This window comes from Microtus pennsylvanicus, chromosome 7, assembly GCF_037038515.1.
Source record: "Microtus pennsylvanicus isolate mMicPen1 chromosome 7, mMicPen1.hap1, whole genome shotgun sequence".
NCBI lineage: Eukaryota > Metazoa > Chordata > Mammalia > Rodentia > Cricetidae > Microtus > Microtus pennsylvanicus.
Window position 1 is genome coordinate 88,841,227 of NC_134585.1, and position 20,810 is coordinate 88,862,036.

The 20,810-nt window shown below is 41.7% G+C and overlaps 1 protein-coding gene across 1 annotated transcript in view; it reads right to left on the reverse strand.

Moving 5' to 3' along the window:
• Cfi (complement factor I) overlaps nucleotides 1–19,050 on the reverse strand; it is a 30,174-nt gene extending 11,124 nt beyond the window's left edge. Inside the window, exons 1-6 of the mRNA XM_075981346.1 lie at nucleotides 18,850–19,050; nucleotides 12,007–12,286; nucleotides 9,860–10,013; nucleotides 5,673–5,854; nucleotides 3,984–4,097; nucleotides 3,586–3,696 (exon numbers count right to left, since the gene is read on the reverse strand). Of these exons, the coding sequence (XP_075837461.1) occupies nucleotides 3,586–3,696; nucleotides 3,984–4,097; nucleotides 5,673–5,854; nucleotides 9,860–10,013; nucleotides 12,007–12,286; nucleotides 18,850–18,948 (940 nt within the window). The 5' untranslated portion in view covers nucleotides 18,949–19,050. The remainder of the gene's footprint in view (nucleotides 1–3,585; nucleotides 3,697–3,983; nucleotides 4,098–5,672; nucleotides 5,855–9,859; nucleotides 10,014–12,006; nucleotides 12,287–18,849) is intronic.
• Nucleotides 19,051–20,810: the final 1,760 nt, after the last annotated feature.

The window sequence follows — 20,810 nt, forward strand, 5'->3', positions numbered from 1 at the left end:
AGGGAATTTTTAATAGAGAAATGCCTCCGGGAGATTGACCTCTAGGCAGGTCTATGGGCATTCCTTGACCAGGAGATTGACCTCTAGGCAAGTCTATGGGCATTCCTTGACCAGGAGATTGACCTGTAGGCAGGTCTATGGGCATTCCTTGATGTGGGAAGGCCAGTCCACTGGAGGCAGTGACACCCCTGGGCAGGTGGTCCTGGGTTATAAGGAAACAGGCTAAGCAAGCCATAGAGAGCAAGCCACACAAAGCATGCTACTAAGCAACATTCTTCCAGGATTTCTTCAGTTCTTGTCTTTGGGCTTCTGCCTTGACTTTCCTCACTGATAAAATGTGATCCAAGAGTTTGTAGGGTGGAGTAAACCTTTTCCTTTCCAAGTCGTTTTTGGTCATGGTATTTTTATCATAGCAATAGAAACTCCAACTATGACAGGGAACTTGTAGAAGGTAAAGGCAATCCAGAGATGATACAAACTTGCTTTGATTCAGTGATTTTGATCTGACCCCCTAATAGTCAGTCAGCATATTAGTTATATATCTCTGCTCTCTGGCTCTTTCTCTAAAGGGGAAACAATTAGAGCCATTTCTGGAATTTTGGCACTCATCCCAAAGTAAGGCAATTGAAGTAACAATGATATTTTACTAAGTACATAATATATATATATATATATTCAAAAATGTGTAGGAAAATAAACTTTGTATTTTATGTAGTTACTCTATTGCAAATTTTGCCCACGAAAACTAACCAATTGTATCCCTTGACCTTAATCTTCATTAGTTTAAATAGGGGAGGAAAGGAAACATGGAAGACATGGGGGAAAAGACTTAGACATTGCACAGCAATGAAACTAGCTTCAATTGCAACCTGGCTCACCACTTTCCTGCTTGTAACCTTTCCCTGTCTTGCTTCCTTTACTAAGGACTGAACTAAATTTAATAAAAATAAAGGTACTTTACCTCTACTTCTCAGATACCCTTTAAAATAAAGGGGCTGGAGAGATGGCTCAGTGATGAAGAGCACTGGCTGCTTTTCCAGAGGTCCTGAGTTCAATTCCCAGCAATTACATGGTAGCTCACAATTAACTATAATAGAATCTGATGCCCTCTTCTGGCCTGCAGGTTTATATGCAAAGCACTCATACAGAAAATATAATTTAGTCCTGATATTTTAAAAATATATTTATTGAAAATTATTTTTATATGACATATTCTGAACATTATTTCCCTCCCAAAACTCCTCCAAAATCTATCTCACCCACCCAACTCTGTGCCATTTTTCTCTCTCTTTCTTAGAAAAATAAACAACAAACCAGAACAGAGAGAGAGAGAAGAAGAAGAAGAAGAAGAAGAAGAAGAAGAAGAAGAAGAAGAAGAAGAAGAAGAAGAAGAAGAAGAAGAAGAAGAAGGGGAGGGGAAGGGGAGGAGGAGGAGGAGGGGAAAGAGGAGGAGGAAGAGGAGGAGGGGGGGGAGGAGGAGGGGAGGGGGAGAAGAGAAGATGTTTATAAACTAATTGTCTCTCTGTTTCCTTCTAGGCTGCTGTCATAATTTCCCTGACAAGCAGCTGGGGCTGAAAGGGTATATTTTAGCATTTTGTCTGTCTGCATGCCACCATGTTTCTTGCCATGATGACAATGGACTAAACCATAAACTGTAAGCCAGCCCCAATTAAATGTTTTATAAGAGTTGACATGGTCATGGTGTCTCTTCACAGCAACAGAACATCGACTAAAACAGGTACACATGCCATGGTGCATTTATAGAGAGGACAACCTGTATGCTGAACTCAGGGCAGCAGGCTTAGTGGCCAACACCTTTACCCACTGAGCCTTTCACTGGCCCTCTCATAGCGCTTTTGATTTCTCTTAATGTTTTATTTATTTCCCTTATTTTCTGTCTATAAATAGTAGAGACATTTATTTATTTTTTGAGACAAAGTTTTGCTATGTAGCCCTGGGTGTTTTAGAGCTTGCTAAGTAGACCACCCTGATCTCAAAATTATAGCCATTCCCCTGCCTCTGCTCCTGGGTGCTGGGATTTCATGTCTGGTTGGGTAGGGATTTTTAAGTGTTATGTGCTATTGTGTCCCTGGTATCTAGAACAGGGCCAGGCACATGAATCAACAAATACTTATGTAGCAAAGTATGAAGATAATACCAATATTTTTCCTTCGGAACTCATGGATGAGAATAAGAAGTCAGTATGCATGGCACAGAATAGGTACATAATCACTATCTTTTTAACCATTTGGAGTTGTCCAGAGCACTGATCCATTGAGACTTGGTAAACAACAAGACAGTATCACATATTATTATACACTTCTACTATGAATTATGTCCTATGGAAACAAAGCAATGAAAGAAAGTTCACTGCTATATAATTTCAGTCCATAAACACAGCAATAATGAAACAGTTGGAAACGAACATTTTGTAGCTTCTTGCTGACATGATGGATGCAGACAACAGTTTCAAGTCTGATAAATCTATAGGTGGATGACTGGTGGAGCTTTTTAACACAGACTCCAAACTGACTCAGGGGCCAATTAGCATCAGCAGAAGTGAGATGAGGAGGCAGAAAGACTTCACTTAACACCTTGTCAAGAGTCAGCCATGCATCTAACCAAGTCTATGAATCTAGAAGAAGTAACAGTCTATAGGAAAAAGCCCAAGGTTGTGAGGAGGTTGGGGGTATCTTAAATAATAAAAGCTATTTTTAAAAATTAATAAATGGAGCTGGGCAGTGGTGGTGCACGCCTTTAATCCCAGCACTCAGGAGGCAGAGGGAAGTCGATCTCTCTGAGTTCCAGGACAGCCAGGGCTGTTATACAGAGAAACCCTGACTTGAAAAACAACAACAACAACAAAAGTTAGTAAATATAGCATCCAAGTTTTTTGGGTATCCTGTTTTGTACACATTAACTCAGGAGAAACGTTCTTTGAGTTAGGAAAATTTGAACATGGCTATTGTTAAATAATGCTGGGGCATGCTACTATTTTCAGGAATACTTTCGAAAGTAGTTTAAAATACAGTGTTTTTAGCCAGCAGTGGTGGTCTACACCTTTAATCCCAGCACTCAGGAGGGAAAGGCAGGCAGACCTCTATGAGTTCAAGGCCAGCCTGGTCTACAGAGCAAGTTTCAGGACAGCCAGAGAAACCCTGTCTCAAAAAACAAAATACATACATACATACACACATACACACATGTGTTCTTATCATGAGAGAAGTATATAAGGTAAATGACATGATATCTGAAGCTTTTTAAATATTGCAACAAACAAAGGAACAAGCTGGCAGATAGAGTGATCATGGCCAGCAGACAGCGGTAGCTGTTACTGTCAGAAGCCGGTGCCCAGGGGATCACGCTAACAGTGTATCGTTCCCACATAGGACCCTTTGTGATGAAAAGGGTTGCGATAACAAGCAGGCATGAGAAGAGGCTCCGGCATTGTTCTTCACATGCCTCGGCTACAGTCCTACTGATGCGCTTCCCTACGGCTACTTAAGGCTGTGATTTGCCTAAAGAGGAGTTTCATACTCCAGGGCTCAACAGTGAACTAAGGCAACTACATGAGTTCTGGATTACCTTCACAGTTGCTCTCGTCATCTCCTGTAATGCAGTCCACTTCACCATTGCACTGATACTGTCTCGGAATGCAAACACCCGACTTACAGTGGAAGGCGTTACCTTGGCAACCTGTGTAAACACAAGCAGAAGTTATTTCTGCTATTTGCCATTGGGAGAGGTAGGGGCAGAGGCAGTAGTTCAGTGGCACCATGCCTGTCTAGCATGTGAAAGGCCCTGGGTTCAAGCCCCAGTGTACACACACTCGTGTGTGCAAACATGCATGTATGTGTATACACACACGCACACTACATGCATGCATGCACATGAGATGAGATATTATGTTTAATAACAAAGCTATTTTGACACTGAATCAGAATAATGAAGGTGGGGGACCTGAAAGGCGGATCCGTCCCTACCTTTACAGCACAGCTCATCACTCTGGTCCCCACAATCGTCGACCCCATTGCAGGCTCTCATCTGAGGAATATGTTTTCCATTCACACATTGGAAGGACTGATTTGTCGGAGAATCTGTAAAGCAGGGGTTATCTTTGTGAAATTTATTTATAGACTTGCGGTATAACAGTCTTAACGTATTACAGGATACAGGGGAAACTAAGATTAAAAATATGACTCCAAGAAATGGTATAAAGCAGTGTGCATGATGGCGCGTTCCTCTAATCCCAGCTCTCTAGAGGCCGAGATGGAGGGATGACTGCAAACCTGAGGTCAACCTGAACTAAACAGCAAGATCCCATCCCTAAAACAAAAGTAAGTTAATACGTTAATTAAAATTAATAAAATGAATACTCAACCTACAGAATGGAAAAATATTTGCCAGTTATACATTTTAACACAAAAGATTATATTAATTCTGATATAAAAGATTAATATATAGCACATACAAGAAATTTTTTTTTGAAAAATCAAGAAAACAAGCAACATAATCAGAAAACGGGCTATGTACAGAGAGATCTCAAAAGGAGACATTCAGGTGGCTAATAATCACTTTAGAAAGGGTTAGACATCATCAGCCATAGGAAAATTCAAACTAAAACTACTTGGAGATTCTTTCTCACCCCAGCAGAATGGCTATTAGAACAAAGTCAGAAGCCAGCGAATGCTGGCGAGAATGTGGGGAAAAGGGAACCCTTGCTTGCTACTGGTGGGAAAGCAAACTGGTGCAGCCACTGTGGAAATGAGTGTGGAGGTTTCCTTAAAAAAGCTAAAACCATGGACACACATGGGCCAGACATTTACATGTTCCAGTACTTTGCTTTTCTTAGCACCAGAAAGGGTGTGGTTCTAGTTTTTGGCCTCATACACATGTCAAAATTTTTCTAAGTTAGGAGAGAGGAGCAATGAGGCTGTCGTTTCTGGGGAAACTGAGGCAATGAGGTGGTCACTTAAGTATTTTAAAGAAGTATACATAATTTAATAGGAGTTAATGTTCAAAAGGGGTGCCAAGATGTCTCTTTATACTTAAGCAACTTGTTTGCTCTGGTTATTTGAGTCCACGTAGTCAAGGGAGCAAAGAGGAGGCACATAATTTTGCTTCCACACAGGAACCTGGGTGGCAGGTTTTGAGTGGCAAAGAAAGAACAGTGGAGGTCATGAATATTACTTCTTGTGGTGATTTGAATGTAATGTCCCTCATAAGCTCATAGAGAGTGGCACTGTTGGGGGGGCTGTCTTTGTTGGAGTAGGTGTGGCCTTGTTGGAGCAAGGGTATCACTGTGGAGACAGTCTTTGAGGTCTCACGCATGCTCAAGCCAAACCCAGTGTCTCAGACAACTTCCTGTTGCCTACAGATCAGGATGAATTAACTCTCATCTCCTCCAGCACATGCCAGCCGTCATGTCCCACCATGATGATAAGGGTCTAAACCTCTGAAACTGTAAGCCACTCTTTAAATGTTTTCTTTATAAGAGTTGCCATGGTCACGGTGTCTCTTCTCAGCAACAGAAACGCTAACTAAGATAGTTCTAAACCCCAAAACTTAATAGATGTATCATTGACTCTTTGACTGATAATCACACCCATCATTGTTTACTTCAGTATAGGCGTTTATGAAATAAGCAATCTTGATGGAACCACTCTGCCAACCTGCATCCTGTGTGTAACACACTACATCAGCTAAGTCCTGGGAACCGTTAGTTCGTCTCTTGGTAAAGGTGCACTCCGCCAAACTGGTTTCTACTCCCCGGCAATGTACATTCAGGCATTCGGTGGAGTTTGTGCGGAGCTCTTCAGATATGTTAAAACTTCTTTGTGTGACAAGAGCACCCCTGCAAACAGAATGAATAAATCTGAGGGAAGAAAAATTCAGTTTTGTTTTTATAACCTTATTGTGGAACATAAGGGTCTACAGCAATTCCCCCCCCAAAAAAAATGATTTACAGATTATAGAAGATGCTAACATTCTCCTTCTCTGTGCCTTCAAACCTTCACTTGAGCCATCATTTGGGTTTTGCAAAGATGAACTAAAATAATTAATTTCAGCCAACCAGTCGGGGTTGAAAACATAGCAAACGTGTAGCAAGTATTGTTTTCCAGGTTTTACTAAGGAAGAATGTTTCCTTTTCATTTGATGTTTTCTTCCCATCAGAGAGGGCCATTCCTGACTTCTCCTTATCATGTTATTTTTTTTCTTCACGAAAGAGAGTGAATTAATTGCCTTGATCTGAAGATTCTGGAAGTGTACATCAGAAAATGTCAGCGCAAACTTTGTCTTTTTGAGGAGTCTCCACACCTGCCCCCACTTTCCACCCCCATTTTGGAAGCCTCACCTGGTTGATCTCATTATTGCTTAAGATGTGGGAGGTCAACTTGTTTGAGCTCTAACAGGTTTTTGTTTTGGTTTGGGTTTTGTTTTTGTTTTTAGAATTAACCACCTTCAAGCCTTGATAGTATTTTTTTAAAATATTTATTTATTATGTATACAATTTTCAGTCTGCATGTATGCCTGAAGGCCAGAAGAGGGCACTGGACCTCATTACAAATGGTTGTGAGCCATCATGTGGTTGCTGGGAATTGAACTCAGGACCTCTGGAAGAGCAGCCAATGCTCTTAACCTCTGAGCCATCTCTCCAGCCCCAAGCCTTGATAGTATTAAGGTTGTATTTTGGTATGTCTTTGAAGATGAATTTTGGTTGTCAACTTTAACATTCTTTTTAGGAAAGCACACCACAGGTTCTGTCTGTGAGAAGGAACATTCCCAGAGAGAGCTAGTTCATGAAGGCTCTGATCTAATGAATGACTGAATCCCTTGCTGTGTTCATAATATGATAGCCTTATATTGGGTGGTCAAAGGGTAGAGAGGCTCATTAGAGGAAGTACGTCAGTAGACGCATATGCTTAGGGCCCATACCTTGTGTCTGGCCCCTTGTTTCCTGTTCACCATGAGTACCCATTGCTATATATTTCTACCCCTCTGATAATGTGCCTCACTGCAGACCTAAAACAATGGACCTGGTCATGAGAGAGGGAACTCTCTGAAACCAACAGCTGAAATACATAGTTTCTGTTGTTAGTTTTTCTCTTACACATTTTTGTCAATGCAATCCAAAAAGTAATTAATATAATGCCATTCTTCAATGTCTCAGTTTGTTCAGAATATGTGAAAAGAAGCCTTCTCAGTTACCCAGCCGTCCAGAGATGATGACTGATAGAGGACTGTTGTTCTAGAATATTCAATTGCTTCCTGCTTCTCTTTAGAGTAAAACAGATTAAAATTAAAAGTTGAGCAAAGATGCATCAGAAATGGAAATAGAAATAAAATACTAACTGCAATATAAGTAACAGATTTATTAGAACAAAAGGCAAGAAGAGAACAGAGAGGGTATTTCTAGTTTTGCTGAGTCCATTATGAAAATACAGCATAGTCCTACAAAACAAACAAAGAAAAGAGCCATCGGGGGCAGTTTGAGAAATAAATATGATTTTTTTTACTCACATCTAAAGTTACTATAGAAAATATAAGTAGCACAGGCAGGGGTATAGTACAGTTGGTTGTTGCTTGCCTAGTTGGTTTCATTTCCAACACTATATTAACTGGCTGTGGTGGCACAATCCTATTATCCTAGCATTTTTGAAGGTGGAGACAGGAGAAACAAAAGTTGAAGGTCATCCTTGGTGAGTTTGAGGCCAGCCTGGGCTACAAGAGCCCCTGCCTTAAAAACAAAGCATAGAAGATATATTAAATACCGGCAATCCTCACTGGCTGAAATCAGAGAGTCTGTCCATGAACTTATGCAATTTATGGCAAAAGACAGTTACCATGTACTTAAAGACCAAGAGTTCACCACTAGGTTGAAAAGACAGGTTTGCAGGTCACAACAATGGAAACTCAGAAGTATGCTGTGGCTCACTCAAATCATAAAGGCCCATGCAGGCAGTTGCAGCAGCTGCAGTTACCATCTCCAGATCTACACATGGTCAAGTCAGGAAAAAAAATTCTGATGTAGTGTGAACGTACGCCTTCAATGTAGGATGTCCTTTTGTATGCTGTGACTATGTGTTTCTCTTATTGGTTGATAAATAAAGCTGTTTCAGCCAATGACCAGGCAGAATATATCTAGGCGGGAAATCTGAACAAAGATAGAGGGTAGGGGGGCAGGATGTGGCCACCACGGGAGCTATAAGCCTACGAACCTCGTGGTAAAATATAAACTAATAAAAATCGGTTGATATATAAGAGAGAGCTAGCCAGAAAGACGCCTAAACCACTGGCCAAACAACTGCAACTGCTAACAAGCCTCAGAGTGGTCATTTCATAAGCAGCTGTGGGGACCTGGTGGGCAGAGAGAAGTCGGTCCTGCGAGACTGTGGGATGAAGAAGAGCCTGCTGGCTACAAAATCCAGAATGGGTGGAGGAGGGACTCATGAGGCCCTGCCCCTAGTTGAGGACTATTGGCAACTGATAGCTATGTGGGGAAGATAGGCATTTTTCTTTGGGGGACTTAAAAGGACTCAGCTATTAAAAATGGGAGAAATTAAATATATATGTATATATATACATACATATATATGTATGTATATATATATACCATACATATATATATGGTACTGGAAGGAAATGTTGAGGGAGCAGGTGATACAGGGATAGTATGAATGGATATGACCAAAATATGTAGTAGACATGATAAAATTCTCAAAGAATAAGGTAGTATATTACACAATATATTTAAAGAAGATAAAGATGGAAAGAAAGAAATGAAACGAACTGAGAAAAAACTTGCTTATTGAACTGAATATCTATTTTATAAACCTCTGAATATAAGTATTTAAAAATAAAAAAAATCGAATTTCAACAAATACTTAAGATACCGTACAGGGACTTTCTGTAACAATACAGTTAACTAGGAACTCAATGATAAATGATTAAAAGCAAACTAATGTATTCATTTGGAAAGCACAAAAGAAACTTCAAAACTGCATGAAAGACTGTGTGGGGAAACTAGGACATGTTATGGATAGCAATAAATAAAACGTCATGTGTGGAAACTTAGTGAGTATAGGTTAGGCATTCCCGAGGGAAACTGTGCCTTCAGTACATCTGTCTGTAAAGTAAGAGCAACTGCGAGCGGCTCAAATTAAGCATTCAACCCTAGGGGTTAGGAAACAAATCAGGAGGGTGGGCTGGGGCTGTGTTGACCCATGGGCATGAAGCTCTGGGCTCATTCCCTGGCACTGTCCCCTTCAAATAATAATAATAATAATAATAATAATAAAGGGGGAGATTAAATAGGAAAATGGCTTAAAGACAACAACAAAGGGTAAGGCTATAGAAATAAAGAAGTAAACTGGGTGGCGGTGACACACACCTTTAATCCCAGCACTCAGGAGGCAGAGGCAGGTGGATCTCTGAGTTCTAGGCCAGCCTGGTCTACATTGTGAGTTACAGGGCAGCCAGAGATACACAGAGAAACCCTGTCTTGAAAAACCAAAAGAGGGAGAGAGAGAGAAAGAGAGAGAGAGAAATAAGCAATATGAGATCTTAAAAAGGAGACATCATACTAGATGCATAAAACCAAACAGCTAGAGGTGTATTTGAGGGTGTCAAAGTCCCCACAGGCCTCTGTCCGAGGCGTGACTGACAGGTGCTCCCTACTCACGGGGCTCTAACTGCTGGGGACACATTCAGTCTTTGCCACAGCGCTGAGAGGTGGGTAGTTACCGTTCTCAGGTTACATAGAAGGGCACTGCAGCAGAGGGAGATCAGCCAGGAGGAAAGAAGACAGCTGGAACAATGGCCTTAACTGTTCAGCAGATCCTGCTAGAGAAGCACTCACTGTTGGTATCCGAGGTCAAAGCAGGCCACATTGGCTTCTGTCATGCTCCAGCTTTCTTTACATACGAACATTTTCTCCTCTTGGTCCACAAGTTTCACTTGAACAATTCCCTCTGCCTCTGTAGTTCCGTAACTTAAGGAAATACTAAATTTTTCTAAAATAAAAAACCAAAAGGATGGACAGACAGTAGTTCAGTATTTCTTTTCTCCCCTTTTAACTTGTCTTTATTAAAATACCTAACATGAGATTAACTTTGAGCATCATAATGACTTTAACAAATGATGAGCTATTATTTCGTGAGTCCTGATCATGTTAGTGGCCATGCTGTTTATGGCAAAACCACTAAATTCTCGTACCGACCATTAAAGATAAAGTTATATTTATTTTCAGTTGAACACAGGAAGCTGAGAATCAGAATTTGCTTTACTAACTGTGGTGGTTTGAATGAAAATGGACCCCAGAGGCTCATATATTTGGATGGCTGGTCCCTAGATGGTGGAACTGTTTGGGAAGGTGGTGTGGCCTTGTTGGAGGACTTCTGCCACTGGGTGGGAGTTGAGGGTTCAAAAGCCCATGCCAGGCCCAGCAGAGAGCAGAAGAGGGTTTTGGATCTCCTGCAGCTGGAATTACAGGCACTTGCAAGCCACCTAACAAGGGTGCTGTTGTTCTGGATGAGTGAGAAACTCTCTTAAAACTGCTGAGCCGTTGCTCCACCCACCCCATCCACACCCAGTCCATAGCAAGGCCTTTTCACTGAACTCTGAAATAATTGGATGGCCTGGTGGATAATCCCTTTAGCCAAGTAGAAGTGGGAGTGGGAAAATTCTGAAGGACCAAGCAATAAAGAACAGCACCTCAGAGCCACAGGGACTCAAGGAAAGGCTGGATTCTGGTGACCCCTGTTTTTGTTTTTTCTAGATATTACTTAAATCACTAGGACCTAAAAACAGTTTATAAACGGTGGGTCATGACCATACACAGAGTTACTTAATTGATTGTGGATGGCAAAAGTTAGTAAAAGGCTCCTGAAAGCACAACCAAAAGTTAATTAAAAAGCAAATGTGTAGCAGGCAGGTGGCGCATGCCTTTAATCCCAGCACTTGGGAGGCAGAAGCAGGGGCAAGTAGGTCTCTGAGCTTGAGGCCATCTTGGTCTACAGAGTGAGTTCCAGGACAACCAGGGCTACACAGAGAAACCCGGGTGAAAAAAAAAAATCAATGATCTGAGGTTGTTCTGTCAGTGCATGACCCTATTGCTTCGTGTGACTTCACTGCAGCCATGTTTTCAAACACACACATGCTCACTTTTCACTGAGCATGCGTCTTGCTGCGCAGTGTGGATGAACACTGCCAGAAAAACCTTGGCTCAGATCTAAGGCTACAGGAGCTTTTTTTTTTTTTACTGTACCTACAAAGCTTTTTGCTCATACGTAAACATGCTGATTTAATTACAAAAAACCAAGATATCTAATATCTGCCTAGCATTTCTCAGCACATGAACCTCTGATTAGTGTGTATCCTTGGATTGGATTGGATCAGAATGTTTGGTTCTTAAAAACTGCTGTTTGAATTGCTAACTTCAGTAGTATCATTTTTGCTCAATTGTTATTTCCAATTGGCTTGAGATCAGTACCGAACTTCCAACATTTCTGAAACGGCCCTAAACATCCTTCTGTCCCTTTGTCTTATGTGTATGGGTGAAGTCAGATTCCCAGCATTGAGGGACTCCAAAGTCAAAATATTGATCAATTCTGAAAAGGACTGAAGAGTATGTCTACAATGTCAAATATTCAGACAAGATTAACTCACATAAAAATAAATGTATCCATCTCATTAGAAAGCAAATTTGCCTTCATATTTAATAAATGGTAAAATTATACACATATCAAATAATTATTTTTAAATCAACGTCTTATAATCAGTCAATATTTGATTTGTACACCCATTTCTTATATTCTACTCAGAGTCATTTAAAAATTTCCTGAGTGAAAAGGGGGGTCATGAATTGAAAAAGTCTAAGAAGCCTTGGTCTAAAGAATTTTAAGTTGTCATTAGAACATTTCACAGCAAAAGCATTTTGTGTGGCAGAAAATACAGCATACCATTGCCCTCCTGTTAGAAAAACTTGGTCACACACATCTTTCTTACCTTCTGTTGTGCATGTTCCATTGTATGAAAACTTTGTTGTTGGTTGAAGACATTCAAAACTCTTCTGGTGACAGTAGCTGGGGTAGTCCCTTCCGTTAGTGGCACACACCGGGATGCCCTGCTTTGGGCACAGGTAAGGGAGTTTGCAGACACAGGTTCCGTCGACACATTTCTGCCACGGCTGGCAGAAGACTTTGTTACAGGAGCGGTGCGTGTATTTGTTTGGTAAGCACTTATGGTCCAGCAGATCCTCCTGAGGCTGACCCGATGGCGAAACGCACTGTGAACAGGGAACAGCAAACAAAAGCCTTTTGTGTTCTGGGAATGAGAGGAAGTGAAGGAGAAGAACAGAACAGACCCGGCCAGCAGCTGGAGTGAAATACAACACATTTGGTATAGCAAGCAGTCCTGACTCTGGCAGGCACAACACTGAGGACTGCAGATGGGTACTCATTGGTAATGAGCCTGGGGAAACTGAGGCAGCTGGAGTAGAGCATGCTAATGGCTTAGACAAGCAATGGACAAAATGATAGGAATCAACAATTTAATCCATGTGGGAGTCAAAGGTGAGTTTCATGGAGAGAGGATGAAGGATGCTTTTCCTTCAGTCAGCCCTACCAAGGACCATTTGAAATACATGTATCTAACTCCATTAATGACCAATCTCTCTCCATGAATTTATTCTCCATGCTTCTGTGTGATGGATCTTTTTTATTGATATGCCGTTAAAATGATTTTCAAAAATAAAGTGATGCGTGGCATCACTAAAAGATTAATTCTTGAATTATTAGACCCAAGGTGTGCTTCCTTGGATACCAGTGTGATTATTATTTATAAATAGATATTATCTACAAATAAATGAATTCATGTATCTTGTGAGCATGGTCTCAAACAGCTTAAGCAATTATTAGCATAGCTTTGTGCTATGTGACATTATTCCTGGGAAGATGTGAACCAGCATCTACTCAGCCCAGATAGAGAACCAAGAACAGACCAAAGTTAGTATAGCACCAAAGTCCCATTTGGTGAACTAATGGTTTTGCTGGAGGTTATTTACAGGAGTATTGGTGAGGAGTCACTTACAGGAACAGAAATAACTCAAAGAGAGCTGCATTGCAGAAGCCCATCCAGCACAGGTGACAACTCGTGAGAGCTGGAACACACTACACAGCCTGTGGGCAGCTTGATAAGGTGGGGAGTGTCCTTGCCAGACTCACTCTTCTGAGACAATCCTTACCACTCTTACTGCTTCTATATGCATGGGGAGGGGGAAGGCTAGTGAATCTGGTTAATTTCAGGGACTTCCTGAAGCCTCTGAGTTGCTTACTTCCTGAGTTTAAGAAGCTTCAGCACAGGATAAGTGTCTTACCTCCCTTGAGGAGATCCTGCACTTTGATGAGCTTCCTTCCAAGATGGAGGGTTGCCTCTTGGAAGAAACTGCTATGCAATAGTTTGTTACCTAAAAAGGGTATTCCTCATCCATGTATGTGTTATGAAGGCTATAATAAGTCAAACATACCGGAGCACCCTATATGGTGTTCACATGGGTAAAGAAAGCATTACATGACTTTGCAATGTGTCCCGAAGGTGACTCAGAGATACATAGCCTGTTTCCAAAGCAAAGTGGCTCCCCTCACAGCAAAAGGAACTTGGTCTAGAGGCACCAGAACTGGAGAATGTCAGCAGTTTGGCAAACTCACTTTACTGTGATGCTCAGAGCCAGTGGAGATTTTATGTCCTTAAAAAAAAAAGCCGGGTGATGGTTGCGCACGCCTTTAATCCCAGCACTTGGGAGGCAGAGGCAGGCGGATCTCCGGGAGTTCGAGACCAGCCTGGTCTACAGAGCTAGTTCCAGGACAGGCTCCAAAGCCACAGAGCAGCCCTGTCTCGAAAAAACAAAACAAAAAAAAAAAAAAACAAAAAACAAACAAAAACAAAAAAACAAAAAAAACCCCAACAACTTACTGAGGTTCTGACGAGTGATAATGGAGGAGCCTCTGTGGCAAAAATAAAGTTGGGAAGTATTTGATGGCTCAGGCTTTCATCAGGCATTACAGACTTCTTGGTAACCTCAACCTACTGGCCAGGAGGAAGAGATGACTCATATGCTCTCTTTGGACCTAAAGGCTCATGTGTTGAAGCCTTGGTTCCCAGATTATAGTGTGACAGGAAACTTTTAAGTGGAGCCTATTAGAAAGAAGTGAGGTCATGGAAGTAAGTAAATACATTTTTTTTCAAGACAGGTTTGGTTTTCTCTGTATAGCCTGGCTGTCCTGGAATTTATTCTATAGACCAGACTGGCCTCGAAGTCCCAGAGATCCACGTGGGTCTGCCTCCCGAATGCTGGGATTAAATGTTACCACTGCCTAGGTATAAGTTAATACTTTTAAAGGAGATGTTGGGACCCTTACCTGTCCCTGCCTTTTTGTTTTCTGATTATCATAAAGTGAAGGGATTTTCTCAACCACACACTCCTGCTGAGGTATACTGTGCAGCCACAGGCCTAAGGCAGGAGTTCAACCCCCTGCTCCCCCACAAAAACCCTTTCTTCTTCTAAGTTGATTACCATGGACATTTTCATAGCCAACAACAGATACTCTTAAAAACCCTTCAGTTTGTCTGGAAACCATTTTAACTTGGGCCCAGGCCTTGCCAGTTGTTTTTCTTGCACAGGCCCTACACAGATGGTCCAACTTAGCCCATACGAAACGTTTTACACGAAGCCGTTCTTGTGTTTTCAGGAGATGATATGGGAGACTTGGAGGAAAGTTGGAAGTGACAGAGAGTGTCAAATATGAATACTCACTGGGAACTGCTGCTCTACAATACAGTTGCGTCTCATGTTTCCTATAAATTGTTCCCTGTCCAACTTCTGTCCCATTTCCTGGGTTCTCATGACATTTAGGAAAAACAAGCATCGAGATTAGCTTCATTATTTTTGGGCTAGACTTTATGAAGTGCTACTGATGGTCAGTCCCTTAGTGGGACTGAAAAGGGTCAAGCCGCAGATCTGTCACACGTGACTTAAATTTATTTTTGCAAAGGTTATGATTCTAGCACATTGTATCTATAGAAACATTACCAAAGGAGGGAAGCATGTCGTGAGAAACACTAGGGCTGAAACCACCCACACCTTGATTGGCTTCAAACTCTAGACACTGACTTCTCTAAATGAATTCCTGATTGAGCTCAGGTTACTGTTCAGAGAGACTAATAAAGAAAAGTAAGTATTAATGAATGAACAATGACCTACTGGAAGATCAGCCGTGTAAAGTTAAGTATGTAATGAATGAATAGTGACCTACTGGATGACCTACTGTGTGTGTCCCTATTGCTTAGTCATGGGAGTGGTCTTCTAATACAAACTCACTACCCAATAGTTTCAGATGCTGGCCAGTCAGTTTCATTCCTCTGACTCCGATCTACCCCCTATTAGTAGGAAGTACCAAAAATTAGTCCTTACCTTGATTCCCTAAAGAATCAGAAATAGGCAAAAGACCAGGGTGCAGGAGGACCTTGAACCTAGGAGAATCTAGGAAGCAACAAACCCCAGACCACTCCAGATTTCAGCCCCTTGCCTGCTTTTAGGTATTTGCTTTCCTTCAGCCTGTGACAGGTGAGCCAGCATGGCAACTGTTGGAGGCATTTGATTATGTCTGCATAGACCAGTGCTTTCTAACTTCCTATCTCCTGCTGCAGTCTTCAGCTGTAACTACCCAGAGCCTCTCCTCTGCTGCAGAGACTAGTTCTCGCCTGTCTACGGTTGCCTGAAGGGTGAGCTAGCGCGCCCCTGAAATCTGCCATCTCTGTGACCAGCATCTTGAAAAGCAGGGTCCCGTTTAGTAACATTCTTTCTTGGTTCTTAAAAGCAACTTATGTGTATTTTACAGTCAGTCCTCGTTGACTTAATTATTTTCACATCATCTATCATGATGCTCTGATTTAAGGAAACCAAAAAAGGGCAGGGGTATTTCTTCCCTAGGAAGAAATCCACCTCTAGCATTAAAAATAGCAAAAATGTCTTCCAGCTGACTGGAATTTCATTTTGAAAACACAGTTTTAAGATATTTGAACACATTTAGGTTGCCTCTATAATAAGGTACATTATAAAAGGTGAAATAAAAATTTCACTTTCTTTCATAAACTATTTTTTTAACTTCTGAGATTTTTGCAAATTTCATATTAACTGTGCTTTTACTTCACTGCACCCATGTATTTGTGGATAGTGAGGTACATGAGCCACGGCCCAGAGGGCAACTTGTGAGAGTTTGTTCTCTTCTCGCACCATGAGGGATCAAACTCAGGTCATGAGCTTTGGTGGCAAGTGTCTTTACTCATAGAGCTACTTAGGTGGCCCCAAACGCCAGCTCTTAAAACACTGACAAAAACCTTATTTCTGGAAGACTGTTCAATATAAGAAAGACACTTTTTCTTTCTTCAAGGGGGTAGTATTAGTGTTTATCTTGTTTTTAAATTTATTCCAGGAACCCATGGGGCCGTATTGGCTAGTTTCACCTGCCAACTTTGCCTGATCTGGAGTTAGGAGAAGAGACTCTCGACGACCAACGCTGTAGATCAGGTGGGCCAGAGTGAAGTGCGTGTCTGCATATCTCTGCAAGGGATTGGTCTTGGTTGCTAAGAGATGTGGAAAGACCCCGTCTTTGCAGGCGGCATCATCCCATAGGAAATGGGTCTACAACAGTGTACCCCGGGGAGTTTAGCTGAGAGCGAGCAAGGATTCGTGTGTTTATTCTCTCTGCTCTCGACCACAGATGTGGTGTTTGACTTCCCAGTGTTGACTTTTCCACAATTATGGGCTATCCCCTAAAATTAGAAGCCAAACAAACCCTTCCTTTCAAAGAAGCTTTTTGTCAGGGCATTTATCATGGTAGCAGGAATGAGACTAGAACAGGATAGAAATATTTTAAATGAAATTTCTAATTATAAATGTTTTAACAAAAAAGGTTTTTTTGAGGGGGCTGGAGAGATGGCTCAAAGGTTAAGAGCACTAACTGCTCTTCCAGAGGTCCTGAGTTCAATTCCCAGCAACCACATGGTGGCTCACAACCATCTGTAATGGGGTCTGGTGCCCTCTTCTGGCTTGCAGGCATACACACAGACAGAATATTGTATACATAATAAATAAACACATATTTTTTTTTAAAAAAAAAGGTTTTTTTGAGTTGTGAAATTTAAAAACCTAGGAAATATAAACCACCAGCAAACCCAATATCCAGAGACAATAACTGTAAAATCTTTGACACAAACACTGGAAGAACCTCTTACTTGTCATATGTAGAAGCAGTTATGCGATACATCTATGCGTCTGTGTCTATATATCTATGCACATATGTGTACTTTTATAGCAAAATATTCTGTAATTCAATGCACTTTATCAATAAGTGTTTAGCTTAGTCCCACTTTATAAATATAATAATAGCATTTTAAATGGTACACGCCAAATACATAATCCTGGTCTCATAACTAGCCTTTTGTTACATTGTTGCTTCTTCAAGCTGCATGAAGACAAAACATTTTGGCAATGCTATCTCAAAGTTCCTTGATCACCCCAGTTGACAGTCATCAACAGGTAAAGTGTCTTAAACATGTTTAGTCTTAAGAGACCGTGCACTGCTGCAGCTTTATCTCTTTAAGAGACTGCAGAGGCTTCACTCTGATGGGCTAGACTTGCTTATCTGGGGGAAAAGCGACACTTCAAATATCTGCTCTCTTTTCTTCCTGAAAGGACCGCAAAGCATCCTTCTTTCTCACCGAAGACCAGCTTGAGTCTGGAATGATGGGTCCGGCATAAATCCCTCCCCCTCCCACAGTCTCTTCCTGACCTTTAGGCTTCGGGTGAATTGTCCTCTCACTAAAGTTATTTGCCAACTGGTGTTTTCACTGTTTGCCAATTAGGTGTAGAGAGATATTTTATAACCCCTTTCTTTACAATAGTATGAAAATGATACATATTCAGGAGAAAACTATGCTACAAATTTTGATCTTTCTTAGACTAGTGATGGTGGGGAAATCCTGGTGAAAGATTGGGTCACAACTCCCCATCTGCCGCATGATCATCAGGTGAGCAATATTGTCTTGCCAGTGTATCCTAGACACTGTGTTTTGACACCCTGACATGTATACAATATGTATACAAATGCCCAGTACACAGAACTGTCTTCAACAAAATGCATAAGATAATTCGTGCTTTATAAAATGGGCATTTATTAGGTAATTCTGTCCAACTTCAGGACAGTGTGCTTTGAGCATGATTAAAATAGGCTACACTGGGAAGCTCAGCTACATTAAATACATTTCCCACTTACAATACTTTCAATATATGATGGGTTCATCAGGATGTGATACCATTGCAAGTAAAGAATATATGTATATATATATATTCATTATCCCTTGTTTTGCATTTTCACATATACTTTAAGTCTTGCTTATTATTTTCCCTTTGACATAGTTAATCATCTCTCTCCAATTTCCTTAAAAGGATACTATAAGAAGAATCAGTCTTATCTTCCTATCACCATGCCTTACAGGTGGATGCACAGTGAATGTTTACTGATTTAATAGGACAATAACTTATAGCAATGAATCAAGGATGCTCTTGTTCGGCTCAATAATAATGAGCATGCACAAGCATCAAAAGACTGTTTCCTTAAACTCCTCTCAACAAGATGCTAATAAAGACGACTGCTACTGTATATTTGCAATCCAAACAACTAACCAAAAGTTATATTTAAGTCTAAATCACATCTTTTAAGGACTTTCCTATATTTTTATAACCTTCAAAACGTCTCCTTAAGAGAATTCCCTGACGCAGGCGTCACTCACCTTGTAAGAACTCAAGTGGAGGAGCAAATGTAACAGAAGAAAGAGAGCAAGCTTCATGCTGGAGGTGCGCCGGCCGTCTCCACAAAGACTCATGTTCATTCCACAGGCTCCCCTGAAATTTAATTTTTAACCTCTGAAAAAATATTTAAAAAAGGAAAAGCCTCCTAAAGAGCTTTGTACTTTTGAACTCTTAGCGGATTTGGCTAACATCCAGAGTTTTACCGTAACTGAAACAAAAAAAAAAAAAACAGCTTTTGCAGTAATTATCCGAGGCAGGCGACCAATAGGAAGTGCTTGGACCAGGGGAGACTAGTTGCTCCATTTTGGCCCAGACAATGCCCTGTTTCTGCTTTCCACAGAGCACGGAAAGCACCGTGGAAGCGACTTTTCTTTTCTTTTCTGTCATTTGGCAAAGAAGATTACATTTTTTGACTTAAGATTGTGGAGGGAAGATCTGTGGCAGCGGAAATGCTGCCGGTCTGTGTTCTTTAGGGGAAGATATGAGACAATTTCGGGTGCTAGACCCCCATCAGGCATCAGTACCCATGGATGAAAGAAGCAGGGGAGAACAGGAGGAGAAAAGGGACATGTGTATGGGTTCAACAAAGCCGTGGTCTGCATATGGGGTGCTCTGGAGAACTATGATTGGCCGGTTCCCTGCCTCAGAGGAAAAGCGTGTACTGTGTACTGTTACACCCCACCTTGTTCAGTCACCAGCTGCGCTGCTCAGGGACGCCTTGCCCTTTGGTTAAAGCAGTTCTCTTTAGCCGAGGAAGACACTGAAGGATTCTGCAGGTTCTTGTGTAGTGATATTCTGTTCGTATTTTAACAAATAAAGCTTGCCTGAAGAGCAGAAGGCAGAGCTAAGACACTAGAGGCCAGGCAGTGATGGCAAACAATCCCAGCACTAGGGAGGTGGAGACAGGTGTGATGTTGTTGGGCAGAGAGAAGAATATAAGTCGGAGGTTTGGTGGCGAGCATTGCCCTCTACAGTCACGCTGAAGACAGATTGCCCCCATTGTTTGAGCCTTGGTAGAGGTAAGAACTCTCTCGTGGCTTGGCTGCTTTGCTTTTTTGATCTTCAGCTTGAACGCCAATACCTGTCTCTGGGTTTTTCCTAGTCATGATGCATTCTTGTCATCGGGGGTTTCCTGGCACACTGCACAGGCAGCTGTCAGTCCTTCCCTGAAGGGCATATCCGGCGCCTCAGCTGTGTCCTCTGGTCCCCTGCTGGTACCTTTTGAACTCCTTCCGCGTCTATTCCAGAAGCAGTTCTTCCAGAATTCCCATGGGCCTCTTCTTCCTGACAGAAACCTCACAAGAGGGCGTTATCGGGAAAACTTCCCTGACTCGGACATCATGGCTAATGTTGAGCCCACAGTTAATGCTTCTATGCTGTCTCCTCTTTATTGATTCCTTATTCCCTTCCCTCTGAGCTTGACCTCTGTGGTTTCAGTGGCTTACCTGATGGAATGACCCACAGCCTCTTCCAGGAATGGGCTGAAGTCCTGACTTCCATGCTCAGCTCAAAGTTGCTATGTTTGTCCCTGTACTGTCAAAACAGGCATTCCAGCAGTCATGCACACGAGACACTCCTCCCACCCACACCCTGTCCTGCTGTGATAATATGAGCTCTGCTTCTGCTGGGCCAATTACCCCATCAACACCCAGGCTTCCCTTCTTTCTTCCTGGTTTCTAGACACAGAGTCCAATGTGCACTGTAGAAGTTAGCTCAATTCGGGGAATAACCAGGCTAGTTAAAAGATAAAATGTGTTTTTATTTATTATAAGGGGAAAACTCATAAGACAGGAACGAGAATCCAAGCTCAGCTGTGCTGTGAGGGAACCACACAGAGAGAGGGCACCTGGGCCATGCACTGTTTTTCTCCTGGTCCCAGAAAGCACACCCTAACTTGGTACCACCTCTTAAAGATAATTGGTTGGCAAAGATTCCCCGTCAC